At 45.4% G+C, this 18,945-nt stretch overlaps 1 protein-coding gene across 2 annotated transcripts; it reads left to right on the forward strand.

Annotated features, from left to right (window-relative positions):
- Window positions 1-13,347: 13,347 nt before the first annotated feature.
- LOC119366487 (wall-associated receptor kinase-like 8) lies at window positions 13,348-17,142 on the forward strand. Of its 2 annotated transcripts, XM_037632231.1 has the most exons (6): window positions 13,348-14,063; window positions 14,197-14,354; window positions 14,565-15,024; window positions 15,176-15,267; window positions 15,498-15,537; window positions 15,673-17,142. In XM_037632231.1, exons 1-6 carry the CDS (start codon window positions 13,424-13,426, stop codon window positions 16,893-16,895), a joined length of 2,613 nt encoding a protein of 870 aa, XP_037488128.1. In that variant the 5' UTR covers window positions 13,348-13,423; the 3' UTR covers window positions 16,896-17,142. The 2 variants fall into 2 exon arrangements, with proteins under 2 accessions (XP_037488128.1, XP_037488127.1); XM_037632230.1 differs by having other exon boundaries at window positions 13,348-14,354; window positions 14,545-15,024.
- The last annotated feature ends 1,803 nt before the right edge of the window (window positions 17,143-18,945 follow it).

Here is an 18,945-nt window from a genome sequence, read left to right on the forward strand (position 1 = left end):
AATAAACGGAGACTACCTAAAGGAGAGCTGACGATATGTGTTGTAAGTGTTTCCAATTTTGATGTGATCAAACATCGCACGCTCCCTCTACCATCAAGATTAATATTAAACCTGAATAATTGTCATTTGGTGTTTGCGTTGAGCATAGACATGATTGGATTATGTGTATCGCAATACGGTTATTCATTTAAGGAGAATAATGGTTACTCTGTTTATTTGAATAATACCTTGAATGGTATTGCACCTAATAGGAATGGTTTATTGAATCTCGACCGTAGTGATACACATTTTCATGCCAAAAGATATAAGATAGTAATGATAGTACCACTTACTTGTGGCACTGCCATGTAAGTCATATTGGTGTAAAACGCATGAAGAAGCTCCATGTTGATGGATCTTTGGACTCACTCATTTTTGAAAAGTTTGAGACATGCAAACCATGTCTATTGGTGTATGCGCATGAAGAAACTCCATGCAGATGGATTGTTTGGACTCACTTGATTTTGAATCACTTGAGATATGCAAATCATACCACATGGGCAAGATGACTGAAAAGCCTCGTTTTTAGTAAGATGGAACAAGATAGCAACTTGTTGGAAGTAATACATTTTGATGTGTGCAGTCCAATAAGTGCTAAGGCACGCAGTGGATATCATTATGTTCTTACTTCACAGATGATTTGAGTAGATACTAAGTATATTTACTTGATGAAACACAAGTCTGAATTATTGAATGGTTCAAGTAATTTCAGAGTGAAGTTGAAGATCATCGTGACAAGAGGATAAAATGTCTATGATATGATCATAGAGATGAGTATCTGAGTTACGAGCTTTGGCACGCAATTAAGACATTGTGGAAATTGTTTCACAATTAATACCGCCTGGAACACCATAGTGTGATGGTGTGTCCGAACTTCATAGTTGCACCCTATTGGATATGGTGCGTACCATGATGTCTCTTATCGAATTACCACTATCATTCATGGGTTAGGCATTAGAGACAACCGCATTCACTTTAAAATAGGGCACCACATAATTCTGTTGAGACGACACTGTTTGAACTATGGTTTGGAGAAACCTAAGTTGTCGTTTCTTAAAAGTTTGGGGCTGCAAGGCTTATGTGAAAAAGTTTCAGGTTGATAAGCTCGAACCCAAAGCGGATAAAATGCATCTTCATAGGACACCCAAAACAGTTGGGTATACCTCCTAATTCAGATCCGAAAGCAATAGGGATTGTTTCTTGAATCGGGTCCTTTCTCGAGGAAAGGTTTGTCTCGAAAATTGAGTGGGAGGATGGTGGAGACTTGATTAGGTTATTGAACCGTCACTTCAACTATGTAGCAGGGCACATGAAGTTGTTCCTATGGCGCCTACACCAATTGAAGTAGAAGCTTATGATAGTGATCATGAAGTTTTTGGATCAAGTCACTACCGTACCTCGTAGGGTGACAAGGATGCATACTACTTTAGAGTGGTACAGTAATCCTGTCTTGAAGGTCATGTTGCTAGACAACAATGAACCTACGAGCTATGGAGAAGCGATGGTGGGCCCAAATTCCGACAAATGGTTAGAAGCCATGAAATCCGAGATAGGATCCATGTATCAGAACAAAGCATGGACTTTGGTGGACTTGCCCGATGATCAGCAAGCCATTGAGATAAATGGATCTTTAAGAAGAAGACGGACGTGGACGGTAATGTCACCATCTATGAAGCTGGACTTGTGGTGAAGAGTTTTTCACAAGTTCAAGGAGTTGACTATGATGAGATTTTCTCAGCCGTAGCGATGCTTAAGTCCGTCGGAATCATGTTAGCATTAGCTGCATTTATGAAATCTGGCAGATGGATGTCAAGACAAGTTTCCTTACCAGTTTTTGTAAGGAAAGGTTGTATGTGATACAATCAGAAAAGTTTTGTCGATCCTAAGGATGCTAAAAGGTATGTTGTCTCCAGCGATCCTTCTAAGGACTGGAGTAAGCATCTCGGAGTTGGAATGTGCGCTTTGATGAGATGATCAAAGATTTTGGGTTTATACAAAGTTCATGAGAAACTTGTATTTCCAAAGAAGTGAGTGGGAGCACTATAGAATTTCTGATGAGTATATGTTGTTGACGTATTGTTGATCAGAAATGATGTAGAATTTCTGGAAAGCATATAGCGTTATTTGAAAGGTGTTTTTCAATAGAAAACCTGGATTAAGCTACTTGAACATTGAGCATCAAGATCTATGAGGATAGATAAAAAATGCTAAATGGTACTTTCAAATGAGCACATACCTTGACGTGATCTTGAAGGTGTTCAAGATGGATCAGTCAAAGAAGGAGTTCTTGCCTGAGATGAGAGGTATGAAGTTAAGACTTAAAGCTCGACCACGTCAGAAGAAAGAGAAAGGACGAATGTCATCCCCTATGCCTTAGCCATAGGCTCTATACAGTATGTCATGCTGTGTACCGCACCCAAAGTGTCCCTTGCCATGAGTCAGTCAAGGGGGTACAAGAGTGATCCAGGAATGGATCATTGGACAGCGGTCAAAATTGTCCTTGGAGTAATAAGGACATGTTTCTCGATTATAGAGGTGATAAAGAGTTCGGTGTAAAGGGTTAGGTCGATGCAAGCTTTAACACCTATCCGAGTGACTCTGAGTAGCATACCAGATACGTATAGTGGAGCAACCATTTGGAATAGCTCCAAGTGGAGCGTGGAAGCAGCATTTACAATATGACATAGAGATTTGCGAAGTACATACGGATCTGAATGTTGCAGACCCGTTGACTAAAACCTCTCTCACAAGCAAAACATGATCAAACCCCAGAACTGATTGAGTCTTAATCACATGATGATGTGAACTAGTTTAGTGAAACTAGTAAACTCTTGGATGTTGGTCACATGGAGATGTGACCTATGAGTGTTGATCACATAGCGATGTGAACTAGATTATTGACTCTAGTGCAAGTGGGAGACTGTTGGAAATATGCCCTAGAGGCAATAATAAATTGGTTATTATTATATTTCCTTGTTCATGATAATCGTTTATTATCCATGCTATAATTGTATTGATAGGAAACTCAGATACATGTGTGGATACATAGACAACACCATGTCTCTAGTAAGCCTCTAGTTGACTAACTCGTTGATTAACAGATGGTTACGGTTTCCTGACCATGGACATTGGATGTCATTGATAACGGGATCACATCATTTGGAGAATGATGTGATGGACAAGATCCAATCCTAAGCCTAGCACAAAGATCGTGTAGTTCGTATGCTAAAGCTTTTCTAATGTCAAGTATCTTTTCCTTAGACCATGAGATTGTGCAACTCCCGGATACCGTAGGAATGCTTTGGGTGTACCAAACGTCACAACGTAACTGGGTGGCTATAAAGGTGCACTACAGGTATCTCCGAAAGTGTCTATTGGGTTGGCACGAATCGAGACTGGGATTTGTCACTCCGTGTAACGGAGAGGTATCTCTGGGCCCACTCGGTAGGACATCATCATAATGTGCACAATGTGACCAAGGTGATGATCACGGGATGATGTGTTATGGAACGAGTAAAGAGACTTGCCGGTAACGAGATTGAACAAGGTATCGGCATACCGACGATCGAATCTCGGGCAAGTACAATACCGCTAGACAAAAGGAATTGTATACGGGATCGATTGAGTCCTTGACATCGTGGTTCATCCGATGAGATCATCATGGAACATGTGGGAGCCAACATGGGTATCCAGATCCCGCTGTTGGTTATTGACTGTAGAATGTCTCGGTCATGTCTGCATGGTTCCCGAACCCGTAGGGTGTACACACTTAAGGTTCGATGACGCTAGGGTTATAAAGGAAGTTTGTATGTGGTTTCTGAATGTTGTTCGGAGTCCCGGATGAGATCCCAGACGTCACGAGGAGTTCCGTAATGGTCCGGAGGTAAAGATTTATATATGGGAAGTCCTATTTTGGCCACCGGAAAATGTTAGGAATTTTCGGTATTGTACCGGGAAGGGTCTAGAAGGTTCCAGAGTGGGGCCCACCTGCATGGGGGGACCCACATGAACGTGGGTAGTGGGGGCAAGGCCCCACACCCCTGGTCAAGGCGCACCAAGATTCCCCCTTAGAAGGAATAAGATCATATCCCGAAGGGATAAGATCAAGATCCCTAAAGAGGGGGGATAACAATCGGTGGGGAAGGAAATGATGGGATTTCTTTCCTCCCACCTTTTCCAACGCCCCAATGGACTTGGAGGGCAAGGAACCAGCCCCCTCCACCCCTATATATAGTGGGGAGGTGCATGGGAGCTTTACCAAAGTTCTGGCGCAGCCCTCCCCCTCTCTCAAGTCCTCCTCCTCTCCCGCGGTGCTTGGCGAAGCCCTGCAGGATTGCCATGCTCCTCCACCACCACCACGACGTCGTGCTGCTGCTGGATGGAGTCTTCCTCAACCTCTCCCTCTCTCCTTGCTGGATCAAGGCATGGGAGACGTCACCGGGCTATACGTGTGTTGAACGCGGAGGTGCCGTCCGTTCGGCACTGGGATCTCCGGTGATTTGGATCACGGCGAGTACGACTCCTTCAACCCCGTTCTCTTGAATGCTTCCGCTTAGCAATCTACAAGGGTATGTAGATGCACTCTCCTTCCCCTCGTTGCTAGTTTCTCCATAGATAGATCTTGGTGACACGTAGGAAAATTTTGAATTTCTGCTACGTTCCCCAACAGAGACTGGCCAAGGACGAGGTGGCGATGCGCGTCGGGAATGGTTCCAAGGTCGATGTGATCGTCATCGGCACGCTACCTCTACATTTACCTACGGGATTAGTTTTAAACCTCAATAATTGCTATTTAGTGCCAGCTTTGAGCATGAACATTGTATCTGGATCTCATTTAATACGAGATGGCTACTCATTTAAATCCGAGAATAATGGTTGTTCTATTTATATGAGAGATATGTTTTATGGTCATGCCTCGCTGGTCAATGGTTTATTCTTAATGAATCTCGAACGTGATGTTACACATATTCGTAGTGTGAATACCAAAATATGTAAGATTGATAATGATAGTCCCACATATCTGTGGCACTGCCGCCTTGGTCACATTAGTGTCAAACGCATGAAGAAGCTCCATACAGATGAACTTTTGGAGTCTCTTGATTTCGAATCATTTGACACGTGCGAACCATGCCTCATGGGTAAAATGACCAAGACTCCGTTCTCCGGAACAATGGAGCGAGCAACCAACTTATTGGAAATTATACATACTGATATGTGCGGTCCAATGAGCATTGAGACTCGCGGTCGCTATCGTTATGTTCTCACTCTCACTGATGACTTAAGTAGATATGGGCATGCCTACTTGATGAAACACAAGTCTGAGACCTTTGAAAAGTTCAAGGAATTTCAGAATGAGGTAGAGAATCAAAGTGACCGAAAAATAAAATTCTTACGATCAGATTGTGGAGGAGAATATTTAAGTCACAAATTTGGTACGCACTTAAGGAAATGTGGAATCGTTCCACAACTCACGCCGCCTGGAACACCTCAGCGTGGTGCGATCTATGATGTCACTCACCGATTTACCGGTATCATTTTGGGGATACGCTCTAGAGACAGGTACATTCACTTTAAATAGGGCATCGTCTAAATCCGTTGGGACGACACCGTATGAATTATGGTTTGGGAAGAAACCTAAGTTGTCGTTTCTAAAAGTTTGGGGATGCGATGCTTATGTCAAGAAACTTCAACCTGAAAAGCTCGAACCCAAGTCGGAAAAATGCGTCTTCATAGGATACCCTAAGGAAACCATTGGGTATACCTTCTACCTCAGATCCGAAGGCAAGATCTTTGTTGCCAAGAACGGGTCCTTTCTGGAGAAAGAGTTTCTCTCGAAAGAAGTAAGTGGGAGGAAAGTGGAACTTGATGAAGTACTACCTCTTGAACCGGTAAGTAGCACAGCTCAGGAAGATGTTCCTGTGGTGCCTGCACCGACTAGAGAGGAAATTAATGATGATGATCAAGGTACTTCGGATCAAGTTACTACTGAACTTCGCAGGTCCATGAGGACACGTTCCACACTAGAGTGGTATGGCAACCCTGTCCTGGAAATCATGTTGTTAGACAACGGTGAACCTTTGAACTATGAAGCAATGGCGGGCCCAGATTCCAACAAATGGCTTGAAGCCATGCAATCCGAGATAGATCCATGTATGAAAACAAAGTGTGGACTTTGACAGACTTGCCCGATGATCGGCGAGCGATAGAAAACAAATGGATCTTTAAGAAGAACACGGACGCGGATGGTAATGTTACCATCTATAAAGCTCGACTTGTCGCTAAGGGTTATCGACAAGTTCAAGGGGTTGACTACGATGAGACTTTCTCTCCCGTAGCGAAGCTGAAGTCCATCCGAATCATGTTAGCAATTGCCGCATACTATGATTATGAGATATGGGAAATGGACGTCAAAACGGCATTCCTTAACGGCTATCTTAAGGAAGAACTGTATATGATGCAGCCGGAAGGTTTTGTCGATCCTGAGAATGCTAACAAGGTATGCAAACTCCAGTGATCCATTTATGGGCTGGTGCAAGCATCTCGGAGTTGGAACATTCGCTTTGATGAGATGATCAAAGCATTTGGGTTTATGCAGACTTATGGAGAAGCCTGCGTTTACAAGAAAGTGAGTGGGAGCTCTGTAGCATTTCTCATATTATATGTAGATGACATACTTTTGATGGGAAATGATATAGAACTTTTGGACAGCATTAAGGCCTGCTTGAATAAGTGTTTTTCAATGAAGGACCTTGGAGAAGCTGCTTACATATTAGGCATCAAGATCTATAGGGATAGATCGAGACGCCTCATAGGTCTTTCACAAAGCACATACCTTGATAAGATATTGAAGAAGTTCAATATGGACCAGTCCAAGAAGGGGTTCTTGCCTGTGTTGCAAGGTGTGAAATTGAGCTCGGCTCAATGCCCGACCACGGCAGAAGATAGAGAAAAGATGAGTGTCATCCCCTATGCCTCGGCTATAGGTTCTATTATGTATGCCATGCTGTGTACCAGACCTGATGTAAACCTTGACGTAAGTTTGGTAGGAATGTACCAAAGTAATCCCGGCATGGAACACTGGATAGCGGTCAAGAATATCCTGAAGTACCTGAAAAGGACTAAGGATATGTTTCTCGTTTATGGAGGTGACGAAGAGCTCGTCGTAAAGGGTTACGTTGATGCTAGCTTCGACACAGATCTGGATGACTCTAAGTCACAAACCGGATACGTGTATATTTTGAATGGAGGGCAGTAAGCTGGTGCAGTTGCAAGCAAAGCGTCGTGGCGGGATCTACATGTGAAGCGGAGTACATGGCAGCCTCGGAGGCAGCGCATGAAGCAATCTGGATGAAGGAGTTCGTTACCGACCTAGGAGTCATACCCAAAGCGTCGGGGCCGATCACTCTCTTCTGTGACAACACTGGAGCTATTGCCCTTGCCAAGGAGCCCAGGTTTCACAAGAAGACTAGGCACATCAAGCGTCGCTTCAACTCCATTCGTAAAAATGTTCAAGATGGAGACATAGATATTTGCAAAGTGCATACGGATCTGAATGTCGCACATCCGTTGACTAAACCTCTTCCGCGAGCAAAACATGATCAACACCAGAACTCTATGGGTGTTCGATTCATCACAATGTAACTAGATTATCGACTCTAGTGCAAGTGGGAGACTGTTGGAAATATGCCCTAGAGGCAATAATAAAATGATTATTATTACATTTCCTTTTTCATGATAATTGTCAATTATTCATGCTATAATTGTGTTATCCGGAAATCATAATACATGTGTGAATACATAGACCATAACATGTCCCTAGTGAGCCTCTAGTTGACTAGCTCGTTGATCAACAGATAGTCATGGTTTCCTAACTATGGACATTGGATGTCATTGATAACGGGATCACATCATTAGGAGAATGATGTGATGGACAAGACCCAATCCTAAGCATAGCACAAGATCGTGTAGTTCGTTTGCTAGAGCTTTTCCAATGTCAAGTATCATTTCCTTAGACCATGAGATTCTGTAACTCCCGGATGCCGTAGGAGTGCTTTGGGTGTACCAAACGTCACAACGTAACTGGGTGACTATAAAGGTATACTACAGGTATCCCCGAAAGTATCTGTTGAGTTGACACGGATCGAGACTGGGATTTGTCACTCCGTATGACGGAGAGGTATCTCTGGGCCCAGTCAGTAATGCATCATCATAATGAGCTCAATGTGACCAAGTGTTTGGTCACGGGATCATGCATTACAGTATGAGTAAAGTGACTTCTCGGTAACGAGATTGAACGAGGTATTGTGATACCGACGATCGAATCTCGGGCAAGTAACGTACCGATTGACAAAGGGAATTGTATACGGGATTACGTGAATCCTCGACATCGTGGTTCATTCGATGAGATCATCGTGGAACATGTGGGATCCAACATGGGTATCCAGATCCCGCTATTGGTTATTGGCCGGAGAGCTGTCTCGGTCATGTCTGCATGATTCCCGAACCCGTAGGGTCTACACACTTAAGGTTCAGTGACGCTAGGGTTGTAGAGATATTAGTATGCGGTAACCCGGAAGTTGTTCGGAGTCCCGGATGAGATCCCGGACGTCACGAGGAGTTTCGGAATGGTCCGGAGGTGAAGATTTGTATATAGGAAGTCCAGTTTCAGCCACCGGGAAAGTCTTGGGGGTCACCGATATTGTACCGGGACCACCGGAAGGGTCCCGGGGGTCCACCGGGTGGGGCCACCTATCCCGGAGGGCCACATGGGCTGAAGTGGGAAGAGAACTAGCCCCTGGTGTGCTGGTGCCCCCCCTTGGGCCTCCCCCTGCACCTAGGGTTGGAAACCCTAGGGATGGGGGGCGTCCCACTTGACTTGGGGGGCATGTCCCCCCCTTGGCCGCCCCCCTTGAGATTAGATCTCTAGGGGGCCGGCGCCCCCAGGGCCCCTATATAAATAGGGGGGAGGGAGGGCAGCCGCACCCTAGTCCCTGGCACCTCCCTCTCCCCCCGTACCACCTCTCCCTCTCGCGGAGCTTGGCGAAGCCCTGCCGAGATCGCCACCACTTCCACCACCACGCCGTCGTGCTGCTGGATCTCCATCAACCTCTCCTTCCCCCTTGCTGGATCAAGAAGGAGGAGACGTCTTCCCCAACCGTACGTGTGTTGAACGCGGAGGTGCCGTCCGTTCGGCACTAGGATCTTCGGTGATTTGGATCACGACGAGTACGACTCCCTCAACCCCGTTCTCTTGAACGCTTCCGCTCGTGATCTACAAGCGTATGTAGATGCACTCCTCTCTCTTGTTGCTACATGACTCCATAGGTTGATCTTGCTGAAGCGTAGAAATTTTTTATTTTCAACATTCCCCAACAAAGTGTTCCGACGTTCTCTCTGAACTGATTACGATCAAACCCCACATTTCCCTCCTGCAAGAGTCTAAACTCGATACTTACTCCGACCCCAAATTAAGATCGTTCTTGCCACATCATCTCGACCAAGTGTTCTCGCTTCCCGCCGTGGGCACCACTGGCGGCACTATTTCCGCCGTTAATACAACATCCCTCCAAGTTATCTCGTCTACCCACCTCACCTTATCCTCCACCATGATATTGCAATCAACGGCATGTGCTCGCAACATTGCCATCACCAATATCTACGCTCCCTCTTCACGTGCGCTCAAGCAATCTTTTCTAGATGAACTCCTAGCTATCTCACAACCAGATGACTCTCCCTGGCTGATCGCTGGAGACTTCAACCTACTTTGCTTCCCCTCTGACAAAAACAATAATGTCTTCCGGTAGCCTGAGGCCAAAGCTTTTAATCAAACCTTAGACGACCTAGCCCTCGTCAAGCTACCGCTCCTTGATCGCCAATTCACTTGGTCGAACAATAGAGAAACACCTACCTTAGAACGGATCGATCGCACTTTCTTTAACCTAGCCTGGGCCGAAACACCTACCTTAGAACGGATCGATCGCACTTTCTTTAACCTAGCCTGGGCCGACGCCTTCCCTAACACATCCCTATCCTCGCTCACACATTTTACGTCCGATCACGTCCCCCTGCTCATCCACGTCACTACAAAAATTCCTCGGTCCAACTTTTTCAAATTTGAGCCAGGCTGGGCCAATTTACGGCCATGTGAAGATATTGTCAGAAGGATCTGGGCCCTTCCCGGGCCACATCGCCTGCCAACTCGGCCGCCTCCCTTGCCTCTACTCTCAAAAAATCTCGGTCCGGGCTCAAAAAATGGGCTCACTCACGTATTCCTACCCCTCTTCGCGAATCTCGTTACAAGTCTGCAATCGCTGCTTTAGATCATGCTGAAGAATCTAGGGTTCTTTCCCAACCAGACTCCTCACTTGCAAGAGTATCGTCTCTATCCTCAAATGCACAATCCAAGAAAAAATGACCTACTGGAGATGGCGTGCCAAAGTGTCTCGCGCCATCCATGGCGGGGAAAATACAAAATTCTTTCACATGTCCGCCTCCCAACGGTTAAGAACAAAAATAAAATCTTTACGCTCACACGCAACGGCTCTGATTTCACCTTTCACTAACACAAAGCAGAGATTCTAAGGGATTTCTTCGTCTCCCTCATTGGCACCCCAGCCCATATGTCCTGGGCTTTTGATCTGAATGCTATCTATCCACAGCCTGTGCTTGGCCTCCATGTCCTGGATGAGCAATTCTCTGAAGAGAAAATCAAGCTCACTTTCTTTCAAATGAACCCCCAAGCCAGCCCTGGGCCAGACTTTTTCGGGCCATCATTCTATAGAACTTACTGGCCCCTAGTCAAACAAGCAATTCTTCCCTTCTTCTCCCAATTTCACCAAGGTGTGGCAGATACAAAACGCTTAAACCGTGCTCACATCGTCCTCCTTCATAAGAAGGACACGCCAACCTCACCTGACACCTTTAGACCAATCTCTCTACAGAACTGCCCAATCAAAGTGGTAGCTAAAGTCCTCACCTCACGTCTCAAGCCGCTCATACCTACGTTAGTTCATGGTAACCAGACTGGGTTCATCTCTGGCAAGAATATCGCCGAGAACTACGTGTATGCAGCTGACCTCATTACCTCTTGACACACTCGTAAACGACCAACCATGGTTTTTAAGCTCGACTTCCGCAAAGCCTTCGACTCCGTGGCTTGGCCTGCCCTGGACAGGATCCTGACCTTTCGCGGTTTCTCTCAAACCTTCTGTAACTGGATCCAAAACATTCTCCACACGGGTAAAGCTGCCATTCTACTCAATGGTGTTCCAGGCAACTGGATTCAATGCAAGAATGGCTTGCGGCAAGGCAACTCGGCCTCCCCTATCTCTTCCTCATTGTCGCTGACTTGCTCCAATAGCCAATCTTCCAGAACTCAGAGCCTGCTCTCCACCATCCCATCTTCTCCCACCTCCCTCCCACCGTCTTCCAATACGCTGATGATACGCTCATCATTGCCGCCGCCTCTCCGGTCGCTGTCGCAACCCTCAAAGTAACCCTAAACAATTTCGTGCAGGCAACGGGCCTAACCATCAACTTCTCCAAAACCTCTCTAGCCACTCTCCACACAGATGATACCATGGTCTCTGCCATTGCCTGGTCATGGGTTGCTCCCGCGCACCCTTCCCTCAAACGTACCTCGCCCCCCCCCCCTTGCCCCAACTAAACCTCCAACCAATGCATTCACTCCGTTGATAGAACGTGCTCGCAAACTACAGACGGACTGGCGTGCTAAACTGTTGGACAAAGGTGATCGTCTCATTCTCATCTCCGCGGTTCTAGACTCCCTCCTTACTTACTTCATGTCAGTGTTTCACATTGCAAAGAAAACCCTCAAAATTATTGACTCGCTCAGAAGGGCTTTTTTCTGGGCAAAGGACGATGCTTGCTTAGGAGCTCAATGCCTTATTGCATGGAAAAATGTATGCTTGCCAATTTTTTTTGGTGGTTTAGGGCTTCAAAACCTGCATGTCCAAAATAATTGTCTACTAATGAAATTTGCCGCCAAAGCCCTCTCCTCCGCACAGACACCTTGGCTAGAATGGATGGACCTTCAACACCCCAACGCTCTAGTCTCCTCGTCTCCTACTACCTCCTCTCTCCGTTGCACAATTGCTCAGCAAATCCCCACCCTACAGACAATCTCTTTTGTGCTAACCAATAGTGGATCTCATACGTACTTCTGGCTTGACACCTGGTTAACCCCAAAACCTCTAGCTACCACCTTTCCCCACCTCTTCTCACACTCCAACCTAGAGCTGGTTAAAGTGGCTAATATTTTGCGTTTCAGTATTGAAGCTAACCTCCGTAATCGTCTCTCTCTTACGGCAGAACAAGAGCTTGTGTCGCTTTTGGCTATTTTGCAGGATTTCATGCCTTCGGCGGAGGAAGATCAAAGGTTCCTACACCGAGGCCATGCCTTCTCCGCCAAGCACGCGTATAGCGCCCTCATGGCTAGGCCAGACAATGATCTCATTGCACCCCTCATCTCGGGCACTAAGGCTCCTCACAAGCTAAAAATCTTTGCTTGGCTTCTCTTCAAGGACCACCTCAACACTAGGGTTAACCTTGCCCACAAGCATATAATCTGCTCCGATGTATGCCCGCAGTGTGATAGGTTACCCGAAGACTCCATGAACCTCTTCGGCACATGTCCACTTGCCAACATGATATGGCAACAAATCAGGATTCTGCCGCAGACCGACGACATCGCTGAGCTTTGTGACACTCCACTGCCTCACCACCTACCCAAAAAAGCATGGGCATTCGTCCTCATGGCACTACTATGGAAGATATGGGCAGCACGTAATGATATGTTGTTCAAAAGTGTTAATCAATGTTCTGTAATAACCCTCAAAGCCCTTATCTCTGATTTGGATCTTTGGTCACACCGTCTCATGGAGGCATGTGACAAGGAGGACGTCTTCTTGTGGTGTTCCTACCTCTCTGCACGTTGCACGGTGTCTATGTGATTCTGTACTCGCTGCTTCTGCAGCCTTTTGAGTAATATATTCAGGTGGGGGAGCTCCCCCCGGGTGATTCTCAAAAAAAAAACCTGATGATGTGAGTAGAGTACTGGATATCTAACAGGCGGGGCTGGCGGTGGTGAGCAGGTGAAGGTGAGGAGAAGAAAACGCGCGAGAGAGATAAGAGGACGAGGTCGCCGGGGAGGGGAGTGACTGAGAAGGGATGTGATGAGATAAGGCTGATGTGGAGGTGAGCGGTTCGCGAAGCCCTCGGACATGTGGTGCGCGAGAGAAGCGGGGGATGCGTGAGTTTTACTGACCGGCAGATTTTTATCGTTTACTACCATGCTTAAGAAGTTGAAGCACCGGCCTGCACAGTAGTATCCAACACAGACAGAGAAATACTGTAGATATACAAGATGAGCACGGCCATGGCATCACTGGTGCTTGCAGTGCTCGTGTTGCCGTCGGCAACAACTGCCGCGGTGGCCACGGCCAGAAGAAACTGCTCCGACACCTGTGGTATGGTTGGTGAGATACCTTATCCGTTTGGATTAGGTCCGTCATGCTCCTTACCTGGTTTCAGCCTCACTTGTGCGGACAACACCAGTTACCCCATGCTGGGCAACCTACCCATCGAGAGCTTTGACATCTTTGGTTCCAACAACCTGTACGCCAATATCTTGTACTCCTACAACTACCTGTACGCCAGGATCTCCTACACCGTGAAGATGATTCCCGGTGTCCGCAACTACTCTGTTCACTGGGAAGCTCCGGCCCGGCACTTTGCCATGTCTGGCTCGTCAAACATGTTGTTCGTTGTTGGCTGCGGCGTCAAGGCCTCGCTGTTCATCGGCAACTCGACCTTTGAGGTTGGGAACTGCTACGTCCTCTGTGCGGAAGCTCGAATCATGGAGAAGCTGCCCAAGGGGGTGTGCGATGGCATCGGATGCTGTTTCATCGACATACAGGTGAACCTAAGGGCGTTCACCCTCAACATCTCACGCACCAGCGGTTCTGCACGCTCCAAGGAGGTGTACGCGTTCATCAGCGGAGGTGGTAAGGACCAAATATTCTGGCCAATTGACGCCCTGAGATCTTTGTTGCCGGAATATCTCGAGGGGTACGAATATGCTACCCTGGAATGGGCTATTCCCTACCAGCCTAATTGTAAGCGCGCCATGGAGGACAGGGCCAGCTATGCATGCGTTGCTAATCACAGCGAGTGTGAGGACTCGTCAATCGGTGGATACTTTTGCGCTTGCAAGTGGGGTGACGACGGCAATCCCTACGTCCATGGCGGGTGCCCGGAATACCAACCACCTCCACCGCCTCCCGCTCCTCCGGCAGGTCAGCTCTAAATTAAACTAGCTAAGGGCGTTCACCCTCAAAATTTGAAACGTGCAGATACTTTTTATTTTTTTAATAAATTGATCACTCGATCCAGTGAGCCAAAATAAACCAATTGTATTTCGAAAGTCATTGATATCTATTGTTCATCTGCTCAAACGTTTGGCATGATCTTCCCTCCTTTGAACAGTCGTTTATGACTCCATCCAGCCGAAGAATGATTGTGACATGTCGTGTGGGAACATGAGCATCCCGTTCCCCTTTGGAATAAAGCTAGGCTGCTTTGCAACTGAACAATTCTATCTCAAATGTCTTCGGACCTTGTCGGGGACCGGTCTTCCGGTGCTTGAACTGAATGGTAGTTTGGTCGTCACTGAGATATCCATTGACGAAGGTATTTTACTCGTTGACGAGAAATCAGAGCCAAGTGATCTCTTTTCTAATCCGGACACGCTCTACGCCTTATCTGGGAAACGGGGCATGGTGAAGTGGGCCATTGTTAAAATGCCATGCGAGCATGGAAAGCTAAATGAGACCACCTACAGATGCTTCAGCTCCCATAGCGACTGCGTCGATGTCACCAATGATGGAACACTCCAACTTCTAGGTTACCGCTGCAAGTGCTCTTCTGGTTTTGAAGGGAATCCTTATATTAAAGATGGATGCGCAGGTATAGTCTCTCTTGAGCTATTTTAACTTACTCTTGATATTCGTTTACATTTTTGGGGGGATATACAAATTCTAGAGTTCTGTCACGTCAGAGCCTAAGCTGGTTAGCATAGCGGCTCTGGATCACCACTGATGTCGTGTGCGAATTACAGATATAAACGAGTGCCTACAGCCAGATAAATACACCTGCAATGGTATTTGCCACAATAAATTCGGGAGCTACACATGCACAAGCACAAGCACGGTAATCTTCTATTCTTAGTTGCAACCCACTATCTAATTTTCCTCCTTCAGGTAACAATGTCAAATCATCAACTCATGCATGTAGCTAGTCATAAGTTACTTTTTGCATTAATTTATTCCTGCAAAACATGCCACCTCATTAACTCATGTATGCATGTTTTTTTTGCTTAACTTAGTCGTACAAAATACTCTTACTTTGCTTTAGTTTACTCAGCACTTCATTTTTAACAGGATTCCCACAGCAATACCGCAGGGCATCATCTAGTATTAGGTAAGCGACCTATACCGCTTGAAATCCTGTCAATGGTGTGATCAATGTCTTGAAATAAACAATTGTTCGGTTGCATTATTCCTGATTCCTAGCTCCGGGGTTTAAATACCTTTAACTCAACTTAACTGGCTGCAGGTATCACCATTGGACTAAGCAGTGGTGGAGGCATTCTATTTCTTGCCGTATTTGTTGCTATTCTTATACGAAGATGGAATCGGGCCATTCAGAAGCGCTTGAGAAAAATGTATTTTCGGAAGAACAAAGGCATTCTGCTAGAACAGCTTATCTCTTCAGACAAAAGTGCCAACGATGGCACAAAGATATTCTCCCTGGAGGATCTGGAGAAGGCAACCAACAATTTTGATCAGGCCCGTGTGGTCGGACGAGGTGGCCATGGCACAGTCTACAAGGGCATCTTGATCGACCAGCGCGTGGTGGCCATCAAGAAATCAACGCTCTCGGTGATCAGCGAGATCGAAGAGTTCATCAACGAGGTGTCCATCTTGTCGCAGATCAACCACCGAAATGTAGTGAAGCTCCATGGATGTTGCCTCGAATCCGAGGTCCCTCTGCTTGTATATGAGTTCATCTCCAATGGCACGCTCTACGACCTTCTGCACCGCCCTTCCGAGCAAAACAATAGCAACTTATTGATGCCATTGTCCTGGGAGGAGCGCCTGAGGATCGCCACTGAGATCGCGGGCGCGCTCATGTACCTGCACTCTTCGGCTTCCGTGTCGGTCCTCCATAGAGATGTCAAGTCCATGAACGTGCTCCTGAACGACAGCTACACCGCAAAGGTCTCGGATTTTGGCGCATCGAGGCTGATCCCCATCGATCAAACGCACCTGGTCACCGCCGTTCAGGGTACGTTTGGGTACCTTGATCCGGAGTATTACTACACAGGCCAACTGAATGACAAGAGCGATGTTTATAGTTTTGGAGTGATACTTGTTGAGTTGTTGACGAGGAGGAAGCCCATCATCCAGAACGAGCATGGCGAGAAGCAGAACTTGTCAAACTATTTCTTGTGCGCCATGAGGGAGAGGCTCCTTGAGGAAACGGTGGACGCGCAGATCCTGGGGGGTGGAAGAGATGAAGGGGTTCTGTGCATGGCTCGGTTGGCAGAGGAGTGCCTCAGACTGACCCGAGAGGAGAGGCCAACCATGAAAGATGTGGAGATGAGGCTGCAGCTCCTCACAGGATGCCGCGTTGCACCGAGGGTGAGGCAAGAAGAAGAGGTAGGACCTGTGGGAGACGACGGGCATGGCGGGGTCGACCTGGTAGTCGGTCAGCATGGCTCACGTCAGTTCAGCCAAGAACACGAGTTTGTCTCATCTCTGCGTGTACCACGGTAGGTTGTAGGCACACCTTATTTACATTTTGCACTTGCCAGGAAAATAATTTGTTTTCCTGTCACATTTCAAATTTTGGTTGATATATGTATGAATGAAGACATTGTACTTTAAAGTGGTTATCATTATGTGAGTCACAGTCGATAGCATTGAGAGTGTCAATGATTAATGCTTCTCAAAGAATAGGAGTGGATGAAACTGATTTTCATAAGGGCATGTACGGTGGTTGATAATGTGTTTTTGTCTTAAACATGTCACATCATCTAAAGATGATAGTAAAATATGATGTACAACAATTTATTTCTTAGTTTTATCTCTATTAACTAGTTATTCCTAGGGGTCTATCTAGGGCTCTAATTATTGCAGATCTAAGTGACTCAATCATACCGGCAAAAACAAACAATCAAACAATTAAAAATACTCACACAAATCTTCGTGTAAAATCAATGACATAGGAGTTAGTAGTGAAACACTTAGCACATCTGGATGTGCATTAGCAAAACCGTATTCCTAAATATGCCATGAGAGAATTTTGTTGCTAAGAATCCTCTCTTAATTAAGAGAAGAAAAGTTTTTCTTTCTTTCCTTCTAATTTCTTCCTCATTCACCTCAACATATATCCACATGGCACTACTAAGATAGCACCATTGTACACGCCCTAAAAGCATATAAATAATTGGTAAGACAGTCTTATCTTAATCATACTTCATAGTTTAAATGGCAATATAAGTATGTGTACAATGGTTATCTCTTAGTTCTATCTGCGATAATTAGATATGCCTAAATATCTACCGCAATAAGATGATCATCTCCTAATTAAGAGAAGACAAGCTTTTTTTTCTTACGGTTTTTCTCCCCTCCTCTTTAGCATGTATCATCTGTAAAACTAAGATAACACCATTGTACATTCCCTAAACCGCGCGAGATATAATCGGTGATAATGTATGTCTGTACTCACTATCTAATTTGTTTGGTGGCTGGAAAAAACAGAAGTGGTATAACTTTTGAACCGAACAGCATAGATCGGAGAACTGAAGACACATGTTGCATGAATTTTCTATCTAGATTGTACAAAACTCCTGACAAAATTATTGGACTTTTTTGAGAACTAACCAACTATTAGTTGGGTTTTTTTTGAAAAGGGGGGAACTATTAGTTGGGTGAATAGTAGGGTTGTATCCCAACTCACGTGAGATCAAACTGTCATAGGTTTGACCCTAATACGGTGAAAACATAAGTTTTTTAAGACTAATATAAAATCTTTTTCTATATGTTTATGATTTTATTGACTGGTTCACTATTTGCGGTTAAAGCCCAACATATCTTTTCCATTTTATAGAAAACTTCAGGAAAAATAGGAAAAACACGGACATGAGCGATCCACGGAGATAGGCGAAATTCTATTCGAGTGAGAGGTGGTCGGAGAGGAATCCGGCTTGGCCACCCACTTATGCCGCTAGTGGTGCCCACTGAAATCGGCCCCCTTCCATTGCAAGCTTTTTCTTTGACTTTAGACACCATTCTTTTACAAATTGAGGCGTTTTGGTGGCAACATAGAGCACGGATAAATAGACAGAAACGAGATCCAATCTACTGAACACCATTAGTAGATATAAATTAGTCTTCTTCCTTTTCCAAAAAGATGTGTATTCTTCTTCCATGAGTTGTTTGTAGTCTCCTAGCGAGACACATATTTGTAGTAGTAACTATGTAAACAACTTTTCTCTTCTGAATTGCATGGGTGGCCTAGCATGATTGTAGTCCTTGTTCTTGTAACATCATCCGAGTGGATGACACAATTATCATCAATATTACATCTGTTTCAAAATATAAGGTGTACTAGTTTTTTGAAAAATTAAACTTTTGTAACTTTGATCAAGTTTACAGCAAAAAATACAAACATCTACAATACTAAATGAATAAATAATGAAAAGACTTTTTCATGATGAATCTAGTAATACTGATTTAATTACATAGATATTGATATATTCATTGTAAATTTGCTCAACACTTAAGAAGTTTGACTTTTAGAAAACAAATATACCTTATATTT

Source organism: Triticum dicoccoides, chromosome 2B (assembly GCF_002162155.2).
Source record: "Triticum dicoccoides isolate Atlit2015 ecotype Zavitan chromosome 2B, WEW_v2.0, whole genome shotgun sequence".
NCBI classification, from domain to species: Eukaryota; Viridiplantae; Streptophyta; class Magnoliopsida; order Poales; family Poaceae; genus Triticum; species Triticum dicoccoides.